The sequence below is a fragment of the Vombatus ursinus genome, unplaced genomic scaffold (assembly GCF_900497805.2).
Source record: "Vombatus ursinus unplaced genomic scaffold, bare-nosed wombat genome assembly UNPS02014781.1, whole genome shotgun sequence".
In the NCBI taxonomy this organism is placed as follows: Eukaryota; Metazoa; Chordata; class Mammalia; order Diprotodontia; family Vombatidae; genus Vombatus; species Vombatus ursinus.
The window spans coordinates 29,521,232-29,548,304 of record NW_020954559.1 but is presented as its reverse complement, the minus strand read 5'-3'; the positions used below and the strand labels follow the sequence as shown (position 1 = coordinate 29,548,304).

At 37.1% G+C, this 27,073-nt stretch overlaps 1 protein-coding gene across 1 annotated transcript in view; it reads left to right on the top strand.

Annotated features, from left to right (window-relative positions):
* LOC114046303 (ephrin-B2) overlaps positions 1 to 18,626 on the top strand; it is a 51,694-nt gene extending 33,068 nt beyond the window's left edge. The window contains exons 3-5 of the mRNA XM_027866604.1: positions 13,845 to 13,937; positions 14,687 to 14,800; positions 16,482 to 18,626. Coding sequence (XP_027722405.1) covers positions 13,845 to 13,937; positions 14,687 to 14,800; positions 16,482 to 16,870 — 596 coding nt within the window. The 3' untranslated portion in view covers positions 16,871 to 18,626. The remainder of the gene's footprint in view (positions 1 to 13,844; positions 13,938 to 14,686; positions 14,801 to 16,481) is intronic.
* The last annotated feature ends 8,447 nt before the right edge of the window (positions 18,627 to 27,073 follow it).

Below are 27,073 nucleotides of genomic sequence, written 5' to 3'. Positions count from 1 at the left end.
AAGCTTAGAAATTTATTATTTTTTTCTATTCAGAATGGAATGAATGAAAATGTTTAAATGGATACTATAGTATATTTAAAGTATTAAGACCAAAAAAAGAGAGCATTTAATATCCCCATCTCCTTGTTAAGTATAGATGAATTTACTTTTTTTGTGTATACTAAAATACTCTGTAACCACTTTCCTAAGTAATCTGGCTTTAATAACTTAATCTTCAAATTTTCTTTTTTGTATGATTTCTAGAAGCATAGGCATATGTCTGAGTAAAAGGGTTATACGCTTTGTAAAAAAAAAAAAAAAAAACCCAGCCAACAACCCAAACCTCCCAACCCCACACTGCATCTACTTTGTGATCAAATATTCTTCCACTATTTCAAATAGCCAGATTTGATTAGACGAGGCAGCTAGATAAGGAAATAGCAACAGTTTAAACTGTAGTTATATTTTACTTACAATAACTGAAACATACATTTTGTTATTGTTATCTGATGGATCATTTGTAGATTAACGATCCTTTTAACCAACTCCACTAAGAGGCACAGTGCATAGAGCACTAGGAGCCAGGAAGATCTGAGTTCAAATACTATTTCAGAGACACTAACTTGCTGTGTGATCTTAGATGAATCATTTTAACCTCTTTCAGACTTACTTTCTTCATCTGTAAAATGGGAGTAGCAATAACTCCTACCTCAGAGGGGTACAGTGAGTCTCAAGCAATGCAATATAGGTAAAGTCTTTTACAGACCTTAAAGTACTATGTCTAACTGCCAGGTGTTACTATTAACTTTTCTAATTCTATACTTAAAATGTGTCACTTTTGGAAATGATCCCCTCAGCCCACCAGCCTGTCTACAGGAGTCTGTCATTCCCCTGATTTGGTGCCCTAAACAGGGCAATATAGTCTTCAGAATCAAAGGTACAAGTGTCCTTTTGCAAAAACTAGAGGGCCTAGGGAAGGTGGCTTGGTAAACCTATAATTTTTCTTTTACAAACCATCTATAAAGTAAAACCTGAAGGAGTTTATAAGTTTCAGTAACTTATGATCCAATTATAAGGCCTCCTTTACTCATTTTCTCTGGTTATTATAAAGTACTTTTCTCCTCTGTTTCCTGTTACCAAGAAACACTCACTTGAATCCTCTAGTACTTGGTATTGCCCAAGCATGTTAGCAGATCCTTTTTAATACCTAGAAGAGACAGACAGGGAGGAATCTCCACATATGTGTAATCATTCTCCTCCCCACTTTGTATTTCCATCTAACTCTAATGTCAGAAGTTTTTGCATAAAGAAAACTGTATCAACGGAAAATTTAGGAGTGATCTAATGTAGTTTGAAATGTCTCCTGTAGATTTAAAAAAAAAAAGTGTTTAAAAGTTGTCTTGTCGATGTGACTGGCCAGGAAGTACATTACTACCTAGATTTTCCCCTCTGTCAGAATATTAGATAACCTATGTCTATCATTTCCTAATGTAAATTGATAGTTTGAAGGTCACTTTCTGACTTGGTTGAAAGCTCTCAACAGGGTGTGTACCAGCAAAACTATTTGCTGGGCTGAAGATAAATAAAGCCCATAAAAGTTATGTTATTAGGGAAGGAAAGTCTTAATGCCTGCTGTATAACTTCAAGTGGCCAAACAAAGTCTGTGGCCCCAGGGCTTAATGGAATTGTGGCCCATTGGGATTTTTGTCTGTGACTACCCAGAGCTTGGGAAGAGAATAAGGCTAAAAATAGATTGATGGTATTTGTTCACGTTCAGTGGCATTACCTGGGTAGTTGTGATGGTTTATCTCCTTTAGAGTCAGACAGAGGTAGTATCTCAGGAAATTGGTAAGCACCACCTCTCTATTCCCAACGGCAGCAAATGAAAGAACAAGATTATTTGATTGTTAAAAGGATGAAGAGTTGATGAGCAAAGAGAAACTAAAGATATTATATGTAAAATGGATGTGAAAGCAGACAGAAAATGAAGAATAATTACTTAGCAGGAAAAAAAATTATTTAGGAATTGCTCAGAATGAAACTACTTTTAATATTTCATAAGATACAATTTAATATCCAAGCTACTATTTATTTATAGCCTTTTTTAGTTCACTTAGCTTTATAAATGATTTAACAATACTGGAGATAAAGTACTAATACAAAAAAGGAAACAAATCTCTTCTTAGCCTTTAAGTATTCATCATCCAGATCAGAGTTGAAAGCAAAATGAAATGCTTTAAAAATGAATATCCAACAAAGGTGTAGAAAAACATTATAAATATCTATTACTATGTGGAGGCATATTTACATAATTTTAAGAAATCACACATATTTGTTCCCTAAATCCAAATCCTCATGCCAAGTTTCCTGTAGTAAAGTTGACAGTGCTATAAGAATTAAAAGAAGCTGAATTAAAGAATTAAGGCAGTTGAGGAAAACATTCCTCTTCGGGGATGTGCTTAATCTCTCCATTGGTCAGATAGAAACTATGTTCCTCCCCTACCACCCCCCCAAAAAAAACCCATACTATTACCCATAATTGAACTTTTGTAGTGTATTCACACATTTTTTTTTTCAAATAGATCTTCATTTAGGATAATAGCACATTTTATAGCAATACAGTAGTAATAACATTTTACACTCATCTTTCAGGTTGTCGAAGCATTTTTCCTTATAACACTATGAGGGAAGTAGCACAAATACTATCTTTATTTTACAAATGAGGAAACTGAGGCTAAGTGAACTGCCTATAATCACAGATTAAAAATATCTGTGGTGGGATTTGAACACAAATTTCATAGCTCAAAGTCCAACCCTCTTATCTACCATATTACCCTATCTCTCATATATTAGGAATAGAGAACACAGGTAAAAAACAAGAGATCTGGAGATACATAGTCACATATATCCATGTGTATGCACACATGTGTATATGTATGTGTTATGTATGGTTGTATATGTCATTTTATGTGGGGAGGAGAGAGAGAGGGGAAGAGGGACAGAAAAAGAGAAAGGCAGAGAGAGAGAGAGAGAGAGAGAGAATGAACATAAAATGACTTCCAGGGTTATATTATGTTGGGTCTTTAGTCCCTGGCATCATTTGGTAACTAACTGAAGATCTTAACCCCACAAAAGATAAATTAATTAAACTATTACTTTTAAATGACAGAAAAAGATGCAAGAAAGTACATGCCATTGTGATTTTGTCAGCAATTTGTTAGATATGGATTTTTACAGTCATTCTAGTAACCACTTTGGGGATCTCAGCCATATGGCTTAATGGCTTGCACCTCCATTTCTTCAGGACCCTCCAATGAAAGACGCTGTAGAATACAATTCTTATACAAACACCATCTCCATCTACCTAAGAGCAGCCCCTAAATGCACATGCGTATTCACATATGTATTAAACTTCTGACTAGCTTAGCCAAGTAAAAGTGCTACTGTTTTTGGCAAATCCCCCGGTAGTATCATAATTGATCAAATTACAGAGGTGCCAAACTATGTGTTACTGAAGGATAGTTATGTGATTGTAAATAGCTTTTTGTGTTTGCAATGAAGCCCAGTTTTGTTGTGCCTGATATAAAATCAAGAGATGAAGGTATTCTTTTATTGAAGCAAACATGTGGAAAATTGCTCTAGATTGTTATAGTATAGAACATCTCCCCTGAAAGGAATGAGGTTCATCTATAGGGCAAACTCAGACAGTAGCACTTTATTGGGGTTACTGCTGGTCTCTAGATGGTCAAAGCAAATAACATCATGTCCATCTAAACTATTATACCATCAGAGGGGCACATTTTCTCATCTCTAGTGTTATATTCTAAACTGTCAGTAGATATTAACTCAGTCAGTAGTGATGTCCTACCACCTAGAGATGAACTCTGCCTCAAAATGATGTTTTCCACTTCAGTGCCACTCGTCTGGCAATTACTGGGTCATTAATATCATTGCATGCAATTAGTGACAGTAGAATGAGCAAGAGGTTCGTGAGTTTGTTGGTTGTTGGTTTTTTTCTATCATTATGAAGTTTTTAATATAACCCTTTCTTAACCAGACACTTCCATCATTATACAAAAGCTGAGATTTTTTTTTTTTTGAACAGCCGATTCAGTCAGAAAAGAAGTTTGGGTTTTCTGTGTGGGAAGGGTAGAGTACAAAAAATGCTTCCTCAGATAATATATATCATATATTCATTTCTTTTTCTTCCAAAACTGCCAGTGGAGAAAATAGCAGTCACTTGGATGTTAACCAATTCCATTAGTTTTGTTAAGCAGACCTCATCATGGCAATAGGGAAGCATTTCCCTCTATTTATATTTGTTTGTGTATAATGAAGCTCTTCTCACTGTCTCTAGAAGGCCAACTGTGTAAAATGTTTACTGACTTCAATTGAAACTGATCATTTAGTTACCTTCTTAAAGCAACTCCAACTCATCTTAATTAATGGCTTTTTGTCGATAATAAAATTTTCCTCGCACATGCATAATGACAAAATCTCTTTATACTATTGACATTCAAGCTCTCTGTAAATTTACCCTGTTTGAATCACTGTGGCAATAAGACAAGATCTCTTAAAGCATGCCGATGAGCAGCTTTTTTACCAAGTCATTTCAGAACTTATCCTAATGAGGTATTATTCCACCAGCATGAGTCTATAAAGACTTTTTAGTTCTTTTTAAAGAACTTTTTAGCAATAGAATTTGGGGCTTGTTAAAGGATTCTCTACCCCAGTACAATTCATTTCTTAGAATTTAATTATACAGGCAATACAATGATGGATCCAGCTAGAGAGTTTATTGGTTTTTGGTTTTGTTTTTTTTTTTTGAGGGAGTGGGTAAGGGGGGGTAGTGTTTGATAGATAGAAGAGAATAAAATAAACTACACCATACTAAATTTCATGCATTTTAGCAAACTTCTAGTTGAAGAAAGGCAGACAATTTATTATGGCCAAGACTATACTTCCTGAGAAAGTAGGATTTGTTGGAGGGAGCATGGGAAGGTACTTTGGGCTTTGTCATTCTCTATTGTTTTTTCTCTAGGGACTAGGACATGACAGTCTAGGTTTGTCTTTTAAACAACGTTAATGATGGCCTCTGGTACTCAATTTAATTAAATTAAGTAGTCTAAGCTGTAAAGATTCTGTGTGGCTTTAAAAGACTGTGACAATCTATGAGTAAAATGGGGTGGAATTTGTTGTTTTCTGAATCCTATTTATTTACTATTTCTTAATTGTTACTATTACCTGCACTTTTGAGATTGACACCCAGGGATGTGTAGGTAAAGCACATGCATTGTATTGGCTCCTTGACTCAGTTCGGCATTTCTTCCTTTTTTCTCATCTGAAAATGACTGGAGCAATGGGTGTCATGAAAACATCTGAGTTAATGTTCAAATCAAAGTATCTTTTAAAAAAATTTTAAACCTCTAAATTCCCCTTCTTCTCCTTTCTAATATATTTGTAGAATAGATTATTATACATAATGCATGTCACAAACTAGAAGAGAAGGTAGGTAGTTACATATTATCTTTTATTTCAGAATTAATGTATCTGCAGTAGCCTTTTGGTGTTTGTGGGAAATACTGAACTGGCCCAAAAGATTAAATTGTAATGTGCTACTCTAGAGCAGTTTGATATAGTAGACAGAGACGGACCTTGGAGTCAGAGACCTGGGCTCAACTCCTGCCTGTAATGCTTACCATCTGGGTGACATGGGCAAGTTCCCATCTTTAAAACAAGACCCTGAAGGTCCTTTCAGCTGTGAAGTATAATCCCATCTAAATTAGTTTTTTATATGATTTACTTTTACCTCTCAAAAAAGTAACTCTTAGCATTCTGAATTTTCAGTCCAAAATGGCTAGAACTCATTTTTTTTAATGCATGCTTTCAAAATAATCACTTGACACTTGGATCTTGTATGAGATTTTCATAGATACAAAAATCACAAACATGGTACAATGTTTTACAAGTGGAAATAACCTACTCATGTTAGTAAAGAAAAACCAATAAAACATGGATGGGAGATTAAAAAAAAAATCAGAGTGCTAAGAAATGTTGAATTACATGGAGTGGTTCATTCTTGTATCAGTTGATTCTTTACTACTGCAAAGGGATAAAACATAGAAGCATCCGCAATGTTTGCTTCAAAAGAAGGTGAAATTTGCTTTCATGGAAAGAAGTTCCTAGGTAGAGTTTTGAAAGGATGCTGATGATTTACTCTTAGTGACAGACTAGTCTAGCAGCCCTCTTGGAAAGTCATGCTATGCTGTGCTCTTCATTCAGGGCATTTTCCAAAAGCTTCCTGAAAGCTCTTTACTGCTTTTGCACCTAACTGTTTCCTTGTCCCAAGCTTTCCCTGTAATTCCTCAATTGGCTACAAAGCAAAAGTAATGCTTGTCTTTACGTGAATACTGTCATGACTATGTTTAGTCCTTAGCTGCCTTAAAAGGATGGAATAGGACGTAGACCTGTGTTTTCATTGGTATAGGAAACTCTCAGGTGAGGAAATTCTATCTGTCATGACATTCAAATTGACACCTTCTCCCCAGTGGAGTCTTAAAGAGTTTGCTAGAGCTGAGAAGTGTGGACTTGTATCACATAGTCAGCATGTGTTGAGAGTATAGACTTGAACACAGGTCTAGCTTCACTACAAGATTGTCTCTATAACCCTACTATCTCTCTCTTAAAAGGATAGCCATGTGTTGTTAATGCTGAATGAGGCATCAAACCTTCAGTTGAGTGCCTAGAAATTGATTCTTTTTCTGGTCCTCATCTCTTGAAGTATATTTTTGAATGTGTTAGCATTTGATGACAGTGAGTTAAGATAGATGTATCCTGATTTTGTTGCACAATACTTTTCATATTAAGTAACCTAACATCTATCCACCTACGTACTCCTTGGCTGGCATAACTCATTCCATTTTTGTTTCTTGTGGAAACCCAAAGATTTGTAAAAAGGAAAAGCATAATGTAGTTCATATTTCATGTACATTTTCAACAATCACTTTGCCTTGCTTTTCTTTATAGATTATATTGTGTTAATTTCTTCATTTTCTACATAAAAGTCTTCTGATATGATCAAATGAGATGGTATTTGTAAAAAGCACTTAGCACAGTATCCAGCACATACAAGGCACTATTAAATGCTTATTCCTTTTCCCTTTATTGAGATGTCAGAAATCTGTCTTGAAAGTCTCCATTTCTGTGTAGAGGTGGGATGGACCTAAGAAACTTCAGGCTCACATGGATTGTACATGATAGCGTAATGGAAGAGAAGAACATGCGTAAAAGAGACTATCCATACGAGATTTGCTTTGTTATTGTTGTTGTTTTAAGTAAGTTGTTTCACGTAGAGGCAGCATAGTAGATGAGGGAGCCTTGAAGCTAGGCTGTATGATCCAGGGCAAGTCACTTAACCTTAGCCTCTCTGTGCTTTAGGCAACTTTCTAAGGCTTTAAGTCACAGAGTAGATGCTGGCCTACATTGCTGGAAGGTATTTCTTCATCCAGGGCTTCTTCCCTGTACCAAAGAAATCACTAGTCCAGTCCTTAGTCATGAATTTGCTTGAATGAGATTTGGGATTATTATATCATTTATTATAGCAATCAAATGGGATTTTATTATATCAATGATAACAATGTTTGCTTTTCACAAAGTCCAAGTTTTTACTTCTGTAGAAAACATTTCAACTGTTACTCAGTTCCTCTCTCTGTCTCTCTTTAATTGACCTTTTCTGTTTTGAGGAATGCTTTTATTGAATTTAGGGTACCAAACTATTTTCAGTTCTCCCCTTCTGCCCATCTATACTAGTGTTTAGTATATAGGCCAGGCTTGAATTTTCATGAGTGTTACAGTTTAAATATTTTTTAAAAAATATTGAAGGTAGTAGAGATTTTTCTTTTAGTTTTTAGAGTGAAACAGCCTTGATTTTGCATTCTTGCCATCATTTCTAATCTCTTTGTGAATGGAAAGCCATATATAGGCACAAATCCAGCAGCTTAATTCTCCATCTGATTAGAGCAATGTTACCAACGGGATGGGCTGGACACAGCCAAGATCCATGCAGCAGCTTAGCCTCCTGGGAAGCAGAGTAATAACAATCAAATGAAGACATATTAAAATGTAATATTACTTCCTCTCCATGGGGACCATATAAAAATCATAGCCAGAAATACTCTTGTCTGCTTATTCTGGTTTTCTCGGGTTGCCTTTTTTTTTTTGCAGATAGCCAGAGCAGTACACACATAGTTAGCAAGAGCTGCAAGTAAGTGTCAAAGAAGAAAACTGTGAAAACTCAAAATCTGATCAGAGTAGTTTTCAGAAACATTTGGGGACATTTAAACAATATGGACTCTGGATACCTTTGATTAAATAATGATCTTTACTTACTGCAAATCAGGCTTTGAGATCTGCCTGGTGGAAAACTGTTTATGGCAACTTTCCATCGGATATACTTTTTTTTCTGGGAACCTATAGTGATTTGCCATTCACCAGAAGCTAAGCTATGGCAAAATCAGACTTTTTTTTTTAACTGTTTAATTGAGTAAACATAGTTTCATCCATTTAGCAATCTCCTGTTTGTAGCTTCATTAGGTTATGATGAAGAAGATAATCTAAAAATACTTGCCATTTCTGGTGCCATTATTCAATTGAAGATTAATGAATAAATGTATTTTTGCTTTCTTATGAGAATAATTAAAAAATAAAGCAAATGCTAAAATCATTGGATCATATGCTCTTAAAATTTTATTACTAAGCTTTATTCCTAAGCATTGGGTAGTGTCTTATTTTTTTTTTCAAATCTCACTGTATTTTAAAGGTTTCTTGGTGGTTGTTGCTGTGAAGACAAGACTGAGAGTATTAATTTCACTTTTCAAATGCAGACAAATAATTTAATGATTTCATAACTGCTCATAGCCTTCAGCTGAAACTATCATTAAAAAAAAACCCTACCAATAATGACAAAAAAAACAAAACCACAAAGTGAAAAAAATCTCTGTGTTACAGGAAAATCTTGGCTGTAGTCAAAGCCAATGTTAAGAGGGCGACAGGATTATGGTTATCCCCTCCCCTTCCTCAGACAAGCATATAATAGGTTGGGGACAGGGAGGATTGGATCAAGGTAGCTGTAATTTGCATCTAGGATCAAATATAAAACCAGCTGAAAACATTCAGGAATATTTTGCAGTTGGTATTATGTTTGACTTTTGTACACTGAGCTTTCAACAAGTATTAACATCTTGAAACAGTGTTTTCTTTGACATCTGAGATGATTCCTCTCTTCTAAAATGAAAGTCCTTCATCACTGTGAAGCCTAGAAAAGTGGGTTTCAGCTACCCCCACCCAAACAGCCCCATAGCCAAATACATCAGGTGATATTTTGACAGTGTTAATGACATTTTTTGGAATAATTTCCTCAAGTAACTTAGGCTAATTATCAGTTTAAATTAAAGGGAGGAGCAGAGCCTAGTCCTTTTCTGAAAATCATTTCTCAAAGTATGCAGCCCGTCTCTGGCTCTAAGCAATATCCTGTGTCTTCAGAAGAACCATTGGAAGGCAGGAAAAGTGGATTCTATTGAAGATTCATTCATCCAATATCAATGCCTCAAAAGTTGTCCTTAGCAGAAGTTTAAAACACACACACACACACACACACACACACACACACACACACACACACATATACACACACACACACCCCAAAACAAAAACCAGTTTGATTTCATAAAAAACAAATACATCAACTTCATTGCAGTTTTGCTCAGTCTCACTTAGTAACCCTGCTGAGATAGATCTGCTTTCCTCACACCATCTTCCTGTGCACTTGGAGTGTTAACTCAAGTTACCTCTGTAATTGGTACTAGTTTTATTTGTTATTTTTTGCTTTGTTTTGTTTTCTTTTTAATTTTGTGAGTGAGAGAGTTTGGTTTGACTGCATTTTAGGCTAAATCCAGTTGTTCCTAATGTAACAGAAATGTTATTCAGGAGACAAGAAATTTTAAAATGACCCAAATATTGGCAACCTAAGGCAGTCACAAATCAGGTGTAATCAGGAGTGACTACAGATTCTTAACTAGGAGTCTATGAACTTATTTTAAATAATATTTTTATAGATTTTATTGCAATGTAATTTATGTCATTTGTAAACCTATGTATTTTATTTTTATGCATTTAAAAATGTTATTCTGAGAAGGGATCCATAGGCCAGGCTGTCAAAGTGGATCATGACACAAATATAAAAAAGATTAAGAACCATCACCTACATGTCCATTCAGCTTTTAAAAAAATATTATTTCTATTTATCATTACATCCTGCCTTTCTACCTTCCCCTTACCCCTTGCATTTTGGCACAAGGTACATAAAGTTTGGCACATTTGGTACATAAAAAGTACCTTTTGGCACCCACTTGGTTGGTTTTACATCCAGAAATCTCTCTCCCCCCCCCCCCACTTTCAGATGTAAAAACAGCAAACATTTCTTCCCATTATTTTTGGGGAGACCATGAAAGCATGCTTCAAATCTTGTTTTTATCATGTGAGCACTGATTTTTTTAGCCCACTCATTTTGTGGGACTTGGTACTATTGTAAATGAGGGTACATTTATATCTCTATAGCACAGAATAAGACATATTGAAAGACTACTTATTAGCTAATAGCAGAAGTACAAATGTAAGATAGGGCAAAGAAAAAAAAATTCAGAGTCAGTCCAATGAATGTAAAACATTGAGGAATGCACATAGATAAGTGAAGTCATCATATAAGCATGAGTCACAGTTCTCAATTCCATCCTTTGTGTGCAGATACCTCTTATATTTGAAAAAAAAAATAGTGAAAAGGGGAAAGAACTTTGGGTCAAGAACTGAACCATGTAGGTAGGACCTTGTTAAATCTATATACAGAGATGATGAAAGTCCACTTAGAAAATATATGGTTTTCTAGTTTTTTGCTTTTTTTGTTTAATGGGTGAACTGGTTGGTAGATTAGAAATAGAGAAGGTCTAAAATCTATGTTTTAATTTGATGAAGGAGGAGGATAAAGGTAAAAACTAAGTACTCATGAAACATGATGAACTTGGATTCTTGCAAGCTATGAAGATTCAGTTTATTGCTTAGGTTCATGCAAACTGTTAAGTATTGAGTTGTTGCTGTTAAGTAGTATGGCAAATAATTTGCTTATTTCTTCAGAATCTGTGGTGAGTCCAGGTACATCACTAAAACAATGCAATTAGTAATATTATTAGTAGAGCTTCAAGCTGAGAGACGATATTTGGTTCAGGGGTAAGAATACTTTTTTCCTTTTTTAAATTAGAGAACTTTAGTTTAAATCCCAGTTCTGCTACTCGTTATCTGCCCAATCTTAATATCTCTAGGTCTCAGTTTCCTCATCTGCTGGACAACACAACCTCAGGTCCTATCCAACTCTACATCTGTGGCCTTATGTGAGCTTTGGGTGGAAGGAAACCATTACAATAAAGTTATTTTAAGCTTAGAATTTATCTTAGTTTCATAAGGACCTGTTAAATGAAAATTCAATACAAGCTATAGCAGAAAGGTTACGACTTGGGGTGAATTATAAACATCAATCAATTGATCCATAAGCATTTATTAAGTGCTTGCTGTATGTCAGGCAATGTGCTAAGCTCGGGGGCTAAAAGATAAAAGTGAAACTATCCTTGTTCCCAAAGTGCTTACATTCTAGCAGGGGAGCTAACATGAGCGTATATAAATATACACAGAATGTAAACAAAATGCATGCGAAGTAGGTTTGGGAAGGAGAGTATTAGAAGCTGTAGGGCTTGGGAAAGGCTTTAGAGGTGTCACTTGAGCTGAGTCCTGAAGGAAATCAGGAATTCTAAGAGTTGGAAGTGAAGAAGGTATGGATTCCAATAATGGGGCGCACTAGTGCAAAGGTTGGGAGGCTAAATATTTAGCATTGTATGTGAGTAACAGCAAGTAGACCAGTATGGCTGGACCATAGAGTGTGTGGAAGGGAGTAAAGTGTAAGAAAACTAGAAAGATAAAATAAAATTGTGACAAACTTAATATGCCAGACAGAAGAGTTTATATTAGAACCTAGAGAGGGAGTCACTAGGGTAATAGGGAGCCACTGGAGTTTATTGAATTGGGGGAGCAGAACGTGCTTTGGGAAAAGCAAAAAGCAATACGAACACAGGGGAAACACCTGTTTATTTTCTTAGGCAGAAAGCAGAATGAATCCTGAGAATTCGAGAAAGCAAGGGTAGTAAATATGCTGTCTCCTGGTGCATAAAAGTATCAGCTTTCAATGTTTAAGGACTAGTTGCACGTATAGCGATCAGGTAGAATTTAATTCTTGGACAGCGTAGTTAGAGAACATACTCTTGTATCCCCATTGGAGAATGCCCTTTGCATATATGCCAGGAAAAATCCTGACCTCCCGTTACCTGCACAAACGTGCATAAGCTATTTTCTGTGTAAAGTTCTCTTGATTTTCAGAGACCTTTTTTAATTACAATAAAAAAAAAATCCACTGTCATATGAAACACTCCATTCCTTGCCCTCTGCAGTTAGAAGAAAGAAATACAATTTTCCTTCTGAACCTCCTACTTCTGGCTGATTCTAGTCCTCAGAATCTGGAACTGATATTACTAATCCAGTTATTTAAATACAATCTTTCCCTGCTAGCCAGGCTTCTAACTACTTACCTTCAGTTACAGGGCTCATCTGGACCCGTTATTACAAGGGCCAGAACAAAACATTTAAAAACAGAAAAATTTAACAGAGTTAAAAGAATATTTAAACTGGTGTCACAGTGTCCACATTCTCTCCTTTCCCCCTTCTACTGCAAGTGTCTAGTCAGTCCCCCATCTTTGAACAGTATTGGTGCAGGGGTCTGGACTACAATAAGGAAGCCTACACCCACTTACCTACCTACATGTACCCTGGGCTTTGAATAGGACCTCTCTAGCCTTATGCACCAGATTGATGAATATGAGACATGTTGTGTCTAAAAAGAAGTCATTCACGTTCCTTCCAGTACTGAAGAGCAAAATAGTTAGTGTTGTGGGTGCGAACCATCCCTTCAAATGTTTCCCAAGACCTGACTCTTATTGTGAAGGATATAGCCTAGGCTGTGAATCTCTGAAAGCAGGAAACCCCATTTTCTATTTTTAAAGTAGATGTCTCTATTTAAAGAATGACATCAGGACCTGTAACTATGCTTACAGGAGAATAAATCTCTTTTGAGATACTGTACAGGAGCCAGGGAAGAGAAAGGGTAGGGAGAGGTTGAGGGGAGGGACAAAAAGGGGTCCCTCTCTGTATTTGGCTTAGAGAATTTATATTCCCTAGTGCAGGGAGGAGAATCAAGCTAATTGTTCTTTCAACAGGAAATCTATACTGGAGGAAGCAGGTGTTGTTTGGTGATTGTCACTTTAAAAAATTACGGTATCAAGTACCTTGCTCTTTTGAGCTTATCCCTGAAATCGTTGATTGGTTGGCTTTTTTTGGAAGGCACCATCCCTTTTATCTAGAATAATAGTACTTAGACAGTCAATTGTCAAGGAAGAAGAAAGTACTTAAGTAAATATGAATCCTAATAACATACATACACCACTGTTTATGTAAAATATACAACCTGCCGATTTGTTCATTTTTATTTTTATTTTTTGTGGTTTTTTTGTTTTTTTTTCTATTTTCTTTTGCTTTTTGACTTTGAGCATTTCATGCCTTTTGGGGAACAAACCCTTTTGGAAAACTTGACTGACTAAGAGCGAATTCTTATTTTTTAAAATTGTTTTCAGACATTTCATGTTCATGTAAACTTGGCTTATTGATTTCCTGATTTTTCTTTCTTTATTTTTTTTGTTCATTTTATTTTTAATCAGCTACATCAAATGGGTCTTTGGAGGGCCTGGATAACCAGGAGGGAGGGGTGTGCCAGACAAAAGCCATGAAGATCCTCATGAAAGTTGGACAAGGTAAAGACCATCTGCTGCTTCATGAAATCCCTTTGATCTGTTTCAGTCCCCACACTTAGAGTTCAGGCTTCTTTTAATAGGGTGGACCAGTGTGTGCCAACAGAGTCTAGCTCACTCATTCTTCCCCTGAGTTTTGAAAGCAAAGCCTGTTTTACTGTACTATGAGCTACTGACAGATTTCCTCAAATCAATGTAATAAGAATCTTTTATTGGAGATCTCTCTAAAAGGAAAGGCTAGCCAGGAAGCCAGCATTTCAATATTTTTGTTTTCTTTCTTCAAAAGCAAAATATCTCCACGGTTCAAAATTACATGATATAAAATGAAAACCAATGTTTCTACAGTTTTGCTCGTTCCTGAATTCTGACTACAGAAGAGGTTTTTGTTCATTGTGTCTTTTCATATATAGATAACCTATTGTGCAGAAAGAAAGAATTATTCTTCTAATTAGAAATTGGTATAGTAGTCAATCAACTTGCTCAGTTAAATTGAAATGTCATCTGCAAAGCTTTGCTTGCCAAATGCAAGAATCCCTATAGTTTCCACAGATGGCCTCACAATCTAAACCTCTGAAATCACTAGTATAACCATTTTGCTTTAAAAGGAAAATTACATTCTTGTATCTCACAGTACTTTGCATAAAGAATCTTCTGTTCAGAGCTATTCATGCCTCATGAGATCTATATCCAGCTCATAAAGCTTAATATCATTAGATGTCTAAGCCGTAATTAATCATTTGTTTTTCATATAGATGCCAGTTCTTCTGGGTCAACCAGGAATAATGACCCAACAAGACGTCCAGAACTGGAAGCTGGGACAAATGGAAGAAGTTCAACAACAAGTCCTTTTGTAAAACCAAATCCAGGTAGATGAGCACGATTTTGTTATGGGGTGGTACTTTCTAATGTAATGACCAATTGGTCACTTCTCTTCCCCCCTCCCCCCCCAATTACGTTAGGATTATTAGGTTTTCTGTTTGGCTGATTGTTTTATTGAAAATATTGTCATCTGTAATCAGCTGAAGATAATCTTTTAGGGATAGAACCAAATAAAAATATTTTTGTTACCCCTCCCCATCAAAGTTTTTTCAAGCAGTGAAACAAACAAATAATCTCTCCTCCAGCACAGTCCTACACCTAGTTAAATTTAGAATTAACTGCATCTAATAAGAATAAAATCTCTTTCCAAGAAAGTTTGGGCTATATACACATCTCAAAATTGCTTTATTTAGCTGCTATAAGAGCTAGTCTATAACACTAGCCTGGCAGAGCCCAGAGTAATTTTCAGTCTTTCTTTTTTCCTTCCTAATGCATTATCAAGCTGGTTTTCCACATCAGTTTGAATCTTACATTAATGTATATATAATTAATGGTCTAATCTCTCATCTAATTATATCTAGTCCACAAAGAGCCTAATTGATCCTTTTGTACATTTCAGATAGTTGGGTTTTAAAGATTATTTTCTAGGCTCGGTCTTTTTTTTTTTCTTTTTAATAGAGCACTTTAAAAATATTTTGCATTTTAAATTTATATAAAAATCAAACAGATCACTGACAGAGATTTAGAATATTGCCAGGCAAACCTGATTGTCATTTGACTTCATTTTCTTAACAGTCTTCTTCTAGCAATAGCTATATATTTGTTGCCATGCTAATGAATTTTTTTATATAGCACTTGTTGAGTGGAAGTCAGCGATTTTGTGCTCTGGGATCTGTGTGCCTAGTGGGTAGTCATGTGAATTTAGCATCTGCAGCAATATTCTATCTCTTATCAAGCGTCAAGGAGGGAAGTTGTTATTTCTAACTTTCTATGACAAGATGTGTCAAATTCTTGTGACAAACTGATAAATGGATAATATAATGATGCCAGGCAATTTTTTTAGTTCTTAACATTTGGGTTGGCAGTCTGTTCAGTGTGAGAGTTTCTCCTGCTTTCCAACTGTATTTTAAGTGCAAATCAAAAAATAAAAATGGGTTACGAGTGGAAAGCTTTCCTGGTTCTCATCATTCTTTTCACATTCTAAGGCTGTTCTACCAGTAGGCGGGGCATTTCCTTAGAAGCCAGCTATTTTTGAAGACTCCCATGAAACCACCACCCTTAAAGGAAGGCGTCAGGGCAATACAATGTGAACAGTAAAACCTGAGCTGAGAACTGGCCATTTTCTTTTTCTTCCTTCCCCGCCCCCGTTGCTGCCTTAGGCTAGCTAACATCGGTTAAAAGATGAGGCATGAATCAAGAGCTGGCTGTCACTGCCAGTCCTTGCTGCTGATGGATGATGATGTATAAAAAGAAAACAATGTGGTTTGAAAGCAGCATAAAAGTAAGACCCAGAGACACAAAGTCTTGTTTCCTATTGATTGCTGACTTCTGCTGTTTGCATTCAGCTGTCGAACGGGGTAATTGGTTTGTCAAAGTTTAGCTGCCAGTTAATTCTTTGGTTCTGCTTAGTTTTCACATTTTTTTTTTAAAGGGCCGCAGAAATAGCCTGTCAGCATCCAGGGCAGTGATAAATTCTGTTTTTCTCTTTCTGTCTTTGATTCTCTCTAGGTTCTAGCACAGATGGCAACAGTGCTGGACATTCGGGGAACAATATCCTTGGTTCCGAAGTGGCCTTATTTGCAGGGATTGCTTCAGGATGCATCATCTTCATTGTCATCATCATCACCTTAGTGGTTCTTTTACTAAAGTACCGGAGAAGACATAGGAAGCATTCACCCCAGCACACTACGACACTGTCCCTCAGTACATTAGCCACCCCCAAACGAAGTGGCAACAACAATGGCTCTGAGCCCAGTGACATTATTATCCCCTTAAGGACTGCAGACAGTGTTTTCTGCCCTCACTATGAAAAAGTCAGCGGAGATTATGGGCATCCAGTGTACATAGTCCAAGAAATGCCTCCACAGAGTCCAGCAAACATTTACTACAAGGTCTGAAAGAACTCTCTGGTGGTACCTTTTGATTTCCCAGAGGAAACTTACTGGTCAGATGCTTTCAGTTGAGGGTTTTTAATGGCACATTGTGCATTAGGATTGACTAGAGCACAGTGGGGGGAAAAGGCACCAAGCCCCTTCGCGGAGAGCCTTCTTGAGCTGGGACAGCTTACCTAGTCTGTAGAATTTCTGTCTTGGTGAATAAACATTCACTAGAAGCTGGAAGACTTTATATAGAAGATACCCATTCTGATTGCTGTACTGTTGTTACATTCATCATCCTCTAAGCCATGGGATGCTGCAGGCATTCAGGCATGTATAAAAAGCCAAGGGAAGAAGGAGTGCTTTGTGGACAACACTAGTTCTAGACGTGCCGGGAAGATGTTCTAGGATCTGGAGCTTGCATTGCAGTCTCCCAACTCGGTGTGTGTATCTCTCTCTCAGCGCGTACTGGATGTGTCCCACAGACCTCTGTGGCTAAGTAAGACTCTTAAAAGTTCTCTTGCTTTTAGTTCAACACTGTTCCATTCACTTCTGTCGTATCCAGGGCCCTGCCATTCTTCTTCACACAAGATTTCCTTTCACTCCACATCCGGCATCACTAATGGAACATTAATGTTGTTGGGAGTTCTTTGCTCCTTCCATTTGCTACAGCAGCTATAGTTGAATGGGTAATACATTTTCTAGAAATTGTGTTTGCTAATAAGGAGCCTTCCAGCCAGAAGTTAGGCCGGTCCGCCGAATAAGACTAGGAGTTCATGGATGGGGGTGGGGCGGGGGAAAGGGCTGACTGCAATTGCAGTTCATGCTGCTGCCTCTGAAACATGAAGCTGGAAACAAACAAACAAAAAAACCATTTTTAGGTAGCACAGCACTTTGGTTTGCTAAGTTTTAAGAGGCAAGTAGGAGACACAACACCACACGCAGTGGATTAGGGCTGCATTTGAAGGAATTCACTGTTATCAAATAGCAATGTTCGGAGAGAAAAAAAAAATAGTACCTTTTGGTTCAGTAGAACAAAGGGGGGTATTGTTAGTAAATGAACAAGCTTGGAGGGAAAGACAATAGTAGGCCGCTGATGATATATTAGGGCAGGACTGTTGTGGTACTGGCAATAAGAGACACAGCTCTGAAGCTGTAGGAAAGTCTTAGTCTGCTTTGGGATGGTTTTTAAAGCAGACTCAGCTGCTATACTTATCACATTTTATGAAACACAGGGAAAGCATTTAGGAGAATAGCAGAGAGCCAAATCTGACCTAGAAGTTCAAAAGCCAAAGGTCAAATGGGCTGTAATTTCCATCATCATTGACATTATTAAAGAATTCTCATATATAAAAGGTAGGTCAGACCTCTCCCCCTCCCCCTCCCCCTCCCCCATCCTATACACAGAGACCCAGATTGAGCCTTATGACACTTTGGTTTATGGCAGTGCTGTCCCTGCTGCATGGTGAAGTCTAGGTACTGTGACTGACACAGCAGTTCACCCGGTGCTCTGTTTAAAAGTAAAGCACATATGGCAAACCTCTTAAGAGTCCGCAAGACTGAAATAAATTATGATGTCGAGGGGGAGGAGGAAGATATGACTTATTTATAATAGGTGTATAGAACACAAGGGATATAAAATGAAAGATTATTACTAATATATATTTTAAGATTGCACGGAGTGCACACCAGAAGATGTGAAATTCATTTGTGGCAATTAAATGGTCTGACCTCTCAGTGCTTTAAAAAAAAAAAAGAAGAAATTTTTTTTTTTAATTGGACAGCTACTTCTGGGAAAAACAACTTCATTCCAAAAATAACAATAATGAGAGCAAATACAAAAATAACAGAAGTCCTCTGAAGGCATCTCACGTAACAGTAGACTAGGAAATACAAGCCCCAAAATACCAGGAAATCGATGTTGCTGCATCATATATTTAACAATGACAAGATGTTCCGGCATTTATTTTCTGTGTTGTGTTTTCCCTTGCCTTATGGCTGAAGTGTTCGCTAGAATCCAGCAGGTCACATTGAGGGGGTTCCAGTTAAAAGTTTAGCTTTTGCCCCCCCCTTCCCTCCCCTCCTTCTCCCTGCCTTCCCTTCTGAAGAAAAAAAAGTAAACACGAAACCTACTTTTTATGTGCTATGCAAAATAGACATCTTTAATATGGTCCTGTTACTATGGTAACACTTTGCTTTCTGAATTGGAAGAAAAAAAATGTAGCAACGGCATTTTAAGGTTCTCAAACCTCCAGTGAGTACCTGCAAAAATGAACTGTCACAGAAATGATAATTCTCTCTATTTCCTGAACCTGAAAAATGATGTTGGTCCAAAATGTGTGTTTGTGTGAGAGAATGGGTGTGTGGCGTGTGTGTACATATATGTATAATATATATCTGCAATATATATTATATATATCTATATCATAGTTCTGTGGAATGTTACCATGGTGACTAACCGCAGTACATATGTAATTCTTTCCATCACCCCCAACCCTTTTCTTCTTTATGTGAATCCATACAAGATTTTCTTGTAAGCCATTAAAATTTTATTTTCAGGGTGGGGAGAGGGAAGAGAAGGGGGAACCTGGGAATAGTGAGTCTGATTTTAATGAAATCAAATTTATGTATCATCAGTTGGCTACGTTTTGGTCATGTACTAAACTGTGAAAAATCAGATGAATCAATGAAGAGTTACCTGCAACCAATTGAAAAATGTGTACTGTGTGTCTGTTTTGTGTCTGGTGCAGAATATGACAATCTACCAACTGTTCCTTTATTTGAAGTTGGTTCAGCTTTGGAAAGTTACTGTAAATGCCTTGCTTGTATTATCATCCCTAGTCACCTGACTTTGGAATTTGCACCATCATGTTTAAGTGAAGATGCTGTAAATAGGTTCAGATATACTGTATATGGATTCGGGGTGTTACAGTAGCCTTATTCACCTTTTTAATAAAATACACATGAAAACAAGACAGAAATGGCTTTTCTTAACCAGATTGTGTACATAGAGCAATGTTGGTTTTTTATAAAGTCTAAGTAAGATGTTTTGTATAAAATTTGAATTTTGCAATGTATTTAGCTACAGCTTGTTTAAAGGCAGTGTCTTTCCCCTTTGCACTGTAATGAGGAAAAAAAAATGGTTTAAAAGGTTGCCAAATTGCTGCATATTTGTGCCGTAATTGTGTACCATGAATATTTATTTAAAATTTTGTTGTCCAATTTGTAAGTAACACAGTATTATGCTTGAGTTATAAATATTTTTTCTTTCTTTGTTTTTTTTTAATAGTCTGTCATAGGTTTTTAAATCTGCTTTAGTTCCACATCGCAGTTAGTCCTCACCCCAACCCATCCCCACCCCCCAACCCACCCCACCCCCCGAAAATGAAAAATCCGTGAAAAATCACATTCCAGGTCTGTTTCAAACTGAATTTGTTCTTAAAAAATAAAATATTTTTTTCCTATGGAAAAATTGCCTTCAAAGTATTTTCCTTTCCTCTTTTTTTCCTTTTCTTTTCTTTGGTTCTTTTCTTTTCTTTTACCCTAGTCTATTCCTCTGTAATTGCTAGTCATTTTACTGGTTAGGATTCTCTCCGGAGATATGTATTCACAAACTTTTCAGAGTAGGGTATGTACATTATGTCGCCCTCAATATCAGCTGCATAGTCAGGAACTCACAACCATTTCCTGAAAAAACTAGCCACACACTTAAAAAATAATTTTAGATCTTCAATTTTCTAAAACCCAGTCCTTCTGGAAATGTTCCATAGTTTAATTAGAAGTGCATTATTTGAATAATCATTCACAAAGACACTGCACTTTGCTGGGGGGGTGGGGGAGGGGGAGATTGGAATGTGGTGGGAAAGGAGGGGAGAGATACCTTAGTTATCCTAACTTTGTTTCTGAATTGTCTTAGTTTCCACTTGGGAAAGACAGCTTATTAAGCACAGCCCTCGCTGTGTAATTCCCATTTGTCAAATTATTTGTCTTTTTTGAATAACCTAGGGAGGAATGACTGACAAGTTAATGCTGCCAAAGAGTAAACCTATAGATGAAGCCTGGGTTGTTGAGGCATATTTGTTGATACTGGACTTGAGGTAAGCTTGGAGGCTGGCAGGGAGTTTAATCGGCTTTACTCACATTGTCTCCACCTCAGCTTCTTACTTGCTTACTTACATGTAACTACAAAAAGTAACCCTCTTTATTTTGCTTTTGGTGTAGGCCATATTTCCTTAGGAAAACTCAAGGCCCAGGACATTTAGAGAAAATACGACTAACTACCATCATTAGGGGAATGTTCTAGTTGATTTTCCAGCAGTGGTGATGGATTTGCATTTTTTTTCTCTCAGGCTTCTCTCATAATCAAATCAGCTGGCTCTGGCCTATGGCTATCATCTGTGGCTAAACAATGGTAGCATTATGTGGTAGAAAGAACACTGCCTTGGGAGTCAGGAGGACCTCGATATGCCTGTTGACCTTGGACTAATCACTTAACTTCCCTGGGACTCTAATGAAAAATGGATGTTGGATTAGGTGATCTCTGAGATCACTTCTTGTCTTGAAGTTCTGGCTCCCTACGGGGAAAAAAAGAGAAAAGAACAATACTGGAGTGTTGCTATTGATTGTGCTTTCCAGTTTCACTTCGTTGCTGGGATGAGGGATTGCACAGGATAGTGGATGAAGCAATGCATTTTGAGTTAGGAATATCTAGGTTCAAATCCTGACTGACATTAGCTGTAAGACTCTTGGCATATGTCACCTAATTTCTGTCTGTTCCCTTATCTCTATAAATGGGGATAACAGCACCTACCTCACCGTGTCCTTGTGAGGATCAAATGAGGTAGCCTCTGTAAAAGGGCAACACGGTATAGTTCAAAGAACTATAGGACCCTGGGTAAATCACAACTCCCCTGAGCCTCAGCTTCCTTTTCTGAAAAACTAAGCAAGGGTTGGATTACTTGGCCTCTGACCTTCCTTTCCTCTACGATCCTATCAATTACAAACCTTAAAGTGCTATTTACTGTAAATACCAGATATCCTTATGGCTAATCACCACCTAGTCTATGCTTTCAACACTCAGTCTGAAACCAAGTTTCCCAGTATGAATTAAAGTTGATGGGTTTAATTAAGTAGGAAATAAAATCAAGACTTCTAGTTGTCCATCTAAACACCAGTGCCAGTAAAGCATAGTGAATAGACTACTGGGTTAAAATCAGAAAAACTCATGTTTAAATCTTGCCTCAGACACTGTCTGACCATAAGCAAATCCTTTAGTCCTCCTGAGTCTCAGACAATATCTTTGGCACATGAGTTATATATTGTGATCTGCCCCAATAGAAGAGATTCCTTGGCAATGAAAGCACAAGTCCTCGAGGAATTGATGGTTTCCACCTAAATTTTGGACAGTAAGAGGTGATCAAAGAATAAGAGAAAAAGTGCCTCGTCACAGAGGAGGGATAACAAAGTGCTGACACTTCCGGGTGAAACTTTAGAGAACACCATCCCTCTCAGTCCACCCCTTTTTTAAACATCACTATACTGTATCTGGCTCAGCTAGTCAGTCAGAGGTGTATTCAACTTTTCAAAACTCCTATGATGATTTTGGTTTTGTCTTTTTTTTTTTTTGGCAGAATAGCTGTTCATCCAAACTTTAAAAAGAGCTCGGCAAGAGGTTAAGCATAGAAATTGGGCAGCAGGGATGGGGTCAGAGTGGAAGTCAGTAGAATAGCACTGTGTGGTTCATTGACTTAATGGTATGTTTTCAATTTCTGAATCCTGCAAAAAAGCTCATGTGGAGTCACATTTTTGAGCCATAGGTATAACTATACCTTGCTGAAAAATGTAGAGTATTACACTTGATGTTTTAAAGTACTTTTTGGAATTTTGTTTCTGATATTTGCTTTAATAACTTGTCATAAACACCACTTGAGAGCCAGATCTGTAGTATATGATTGTAGAAGCAATACAGTAACCCTGCTTATCTCTAGTCATTTATTTCTGTTAGATTCTCCATCACCAATTCTGGAGAAAAAAAAATAATGCATCTATTCATAATACATTATTGCATTCATTTAGATGGAAGAATCATTCTGGGTGTCTTTTTTTTTTTTATTGCCATGACCAAATACATTTAACTATAAATGAAAGGCTACAGGTATAAGTGAGCTACAGAATTTTCTTATTCCAGTATAGCAATGCCTCAATAAACCCCCCGGGGGGGAGAAAGCTCCTTTATGTGAAGTCAGCCTCATTTAAAAACAACCACCAACCCAAACCAAACCAAACACCTTGTAAAACAAAGCTGCTTGCTTTTGCAGCTGCGTGCCAAAAAGTACCTTACTCAGGGCACAGCTCCTATTTGCCCTGCTCTATCCTGGCTGAAGATTAACAGGCTCATACTTTAGGCAAAGTCATAAAATCTGCAAACTTTGCCTTTTGTCCCTAGCGTCCTTCTCTCCCTGCCTCACTTTATTCAGCTGGCTGAAGTGTCTATCTTACTCATGTTTACCCTCTACCTCTATCCAAACGGGGTAGGCTGTATCACTAGTCATTTATGTTTGTTGCTCGATCGAATTGATTTTAACTGATAATCATTCAGGCTAAAGTGAGTGGTTGCCTCAACCCAATTCTGTTGTAAGCTTGGAATCACCAGTTTTTTTTTTTTTCTGGTCAGGTACGGGTTGAATTAAATAACCGCTGAGATTCCCACTTCAGAATCTATATTCTCCAGTTGTTAAATGAAAAAGCTTTTCCCCTAGGGATTTCAGGAGTCCATCTGTTACATGGGGACTGATGACACAAGACCTAATATAAGGAGTTTAATATGAAGAGCCCATAATTTGTCCCTCAGACAGCCTTCTCTCTGGTCACAGTTGTCTTTGGGCCCTTGCTTAACAATCTGCAAAGGGAGCATTTAGACTAGTTGATCTCTAAGGTGCCGTCTAGTCTCTTACTCCGATGGGAAAATGGCCTGCCTAAGCTGCCTCAAGGTATAATTTTAGGAACTGTTGAGAATGGAAAGACTCCTGTTACTTCATTACGATTTTCTTCCCAAACCTGGAATCTACCTACCTTGACTTAGCAAAAGTCATCCTGCCATCGGGCTCCCTCCCTCTAAATATTATATTTTCTTGTCTTGTGTGAGCACAGATGAAACTGCCATAACTTTAACCTAATCTTTATTCCTTCTACCTCAAAACTCATAGATAAATACATTATGTATTCTGGCACACTTGATGTTATTTTAGTCAGTGCTTAATGATTTTTCATAACATGACCTCCTTATCTGATGTCTTGGAATTCATTCTATATTATTTCAACCCCTGATCACAGAGTTTCTGACAAAGTAGTCAACGTCATCGAGATGTATCTGTTACTTTATATAAGTGAACTAGGTTAATTTTTTTTAATTGCAAATTTTATCCTAAAAAAAAAAAAAGCTTGTGATGTGTGTGATCCCAAGGGGGAAAAAGATTTAAAATGTTGATTTTTAGAGTAACAAGGCTCCTGCCCCAGTTTCATTTTGTTCTCAGTTCCTGCAAACCTTATTTACCCATGTTTAACTGAGAAAAATATTTAAATACAATAATAATTTTAAATTTTGCAAAGCACTTCTTTATAAATCTCACTTTTCCATCACAACAACCCTGGGAGGTAGATGTTATTATTATCCCCATTTTACAGATGAGGAAACTGAGGCAGATAGAGGTTAAACAATTTCCCCAGGATCACACAACGACTAAATGTCTGGGCTAGATTCAAACCCCAGGTCTTCCTGATTCCAGGTCTGATACTCTAGCCACTATATTTCTTAGATTCCTAAGTAATATTAGTACCCAGATATGTTGTTGAGTCATACATTCCTTCATGAAAGTTAAAAAAAAAAAATTCACAATGAACATCACTTTTCATTCAGCCCTTCTAAATATTTAATCCTGTCTAGCCCTTTACCAACTGGCTAACTGAATATTCTATTTAACAATATTTAATAAGTAGACTCAAGAAACAATATGTTCTCCAAACCTACAAAATCAGAATTTTAACGTTTTGGTTGAACACATCAGTGCTATTTGGTTTCTTTTGCATGGTTTAAATGAAGCATAATTTACATTTTGAAAGGAAACATACAAGAAATTAGGTCAGCCTCCTGAATCTGGAGCTTTTCTTGCATGATGGAGGGCAAGTTGCAGATCTACTCAGGGTTCCTTGAGCTAGCCATTTGCTAAGAAGAATTCCTAAGGTATAATTCAATGATATGCATTGAATTAAGTGGCATAAAGCAAACCAAAACAAAAAGTATCATGTCTGTGGCTCAGAAGCCCCTAATAGAGAGAAACTGTTAAAGGTCAAAGAGCAAAGTAGGCATAAGCACATCTGGGCTTCGCTAGTTCTGGACTAATATTCCAGGACCCACAAAGATTCCATCCCTATGTCTTATCACTTTCAACCAGGCAAGCTAACTAACAGTTCTGTTTAAGACTCATTGAGGAGGCAGCTAGGTGGTATCTAGGTGGCCCAGTGGATAGAGCACCAGCCCTGGAGCCAGGAGGACCTGAGTTCAAATTTGACCTCAGACACTTGATATTTACTAGCTGTGTGACCCTGGGCAAGTCACTTAACCCCATTGCCTAGCAAAACAAAACAACAACAACAAAAAGACTAATTGAGGATAAGGATTGGTATGTATACATTGACAGTATACAAACTGAAAAATAAAAATCAATAAACTATAGCTTCCATCCAAACTCGGTATCTTCCCTGGGATCTACTTGAGTGATCTGATTACAGATTATTTATAAATGTGTGTTAATTGAATGGAACTAAACTGAACTGACTTGAGATGAAATGAAATTAATTTAGCTGAACTGAATTACATTCGTACCACCTTAATCACAGGGTTGTTGAGAGAAAAGCATTTCATAAACAAATTCAATTCAATCATTTTAATTCAATGAGCATTTATTAAGGGCCTGCTGTGTGCCAAGTGAGGCTGCTGGTGACATAGTGGATAGAGTGCCAGGACTGGAGTCAGGAAGACTCTTCCTGAGTTCAAATATGGCCTTAGACACTTACTGACTGTGTGACCCTGGGCAGGTCACTTAACCTAGTTTACCTCAGTTTCCTCATCTGTAAAATGAGCTGGAGAAGAAAATGGTAACCACTCTAGTATCTTTGCCAAGAAAACCCCAAATGGTGTCACAAAGAATCAGACAGAACTGAAAAAAGATTGAACAACAATGTGCCAAGCATAGTGCTTGGTACTCTGCATAGTGCATAAAAACAGTCTCTCCTGTCAAGGAATTTACAGTCTACTGGGGAAATAACAAATACACAATATGTAAAAACAAAATATGTATAAAGTAAATATAAAGTTTTGGTGGGGGGTAGGGGGAGGGTGGTGGTGTTAGGGACCATAAAACTATAATAAACGTAGGGATCAGGGAAGAACTCTTGTGGGAGGTTGCGTTTGAGCTCAGCTTTGAATAGAGCTTATAAGAAATAGAAATAAGCTATAGAAATATGAGTTATTGCTATTACCATTCCAAGATTCCCTTCTGAAGGGAAATAAATAATGCGATTGTTGTCATTCTGTATATTCCTTGAGTACCTTTTAAAAAAAAAAGTATTTAAACTAAGAATAGTCTTGCACATTCCACCCATCTTCACGTTCCTCAGTGACTGAGCATCAGGACATTTTTTACATTGCTTTACAAATATGCCAACAAGCTGCTTAGGAAGCTAATTTTAGTCTATCTGTTCTTTGAAATGTCTTGGTAGTTTGCCTTAAGTGACTGCCTCTGGCCTTAAAGGGTAGAATCAAGAAGTTTCCAATTGGTTTCCTGCCCACATTTCTATGTGTATGTGTGTTTTAAAGACTGCTTCTTGTCTATAATTGGTAGTTTTCTTCAAGACAATTCCGAGGAAAGAATTGCGGAAACTTTCATGTATGCTTATGGCAGCTTGCTCTGGGCTTAAAAATAGGGGGGAAAATGAAGTCTGGGCACCTGGGACGCTGGCCAATGTGACCTACATGACTACGTGTGGTATGAACGTTTCAGACTAACAGGCAACTTCTCCAACAGAAACAGGAGACATTTCCCTCTTGACTTCCTTCCCAGCTAAAATCCTTTAAAATAAAGGGAATAGGGGCATGAGGGTCTCTTCCTACCTCCCTTAAATATTTGAAAGAATAATAATAATGACTGTGTTAATAAGAATTTTACT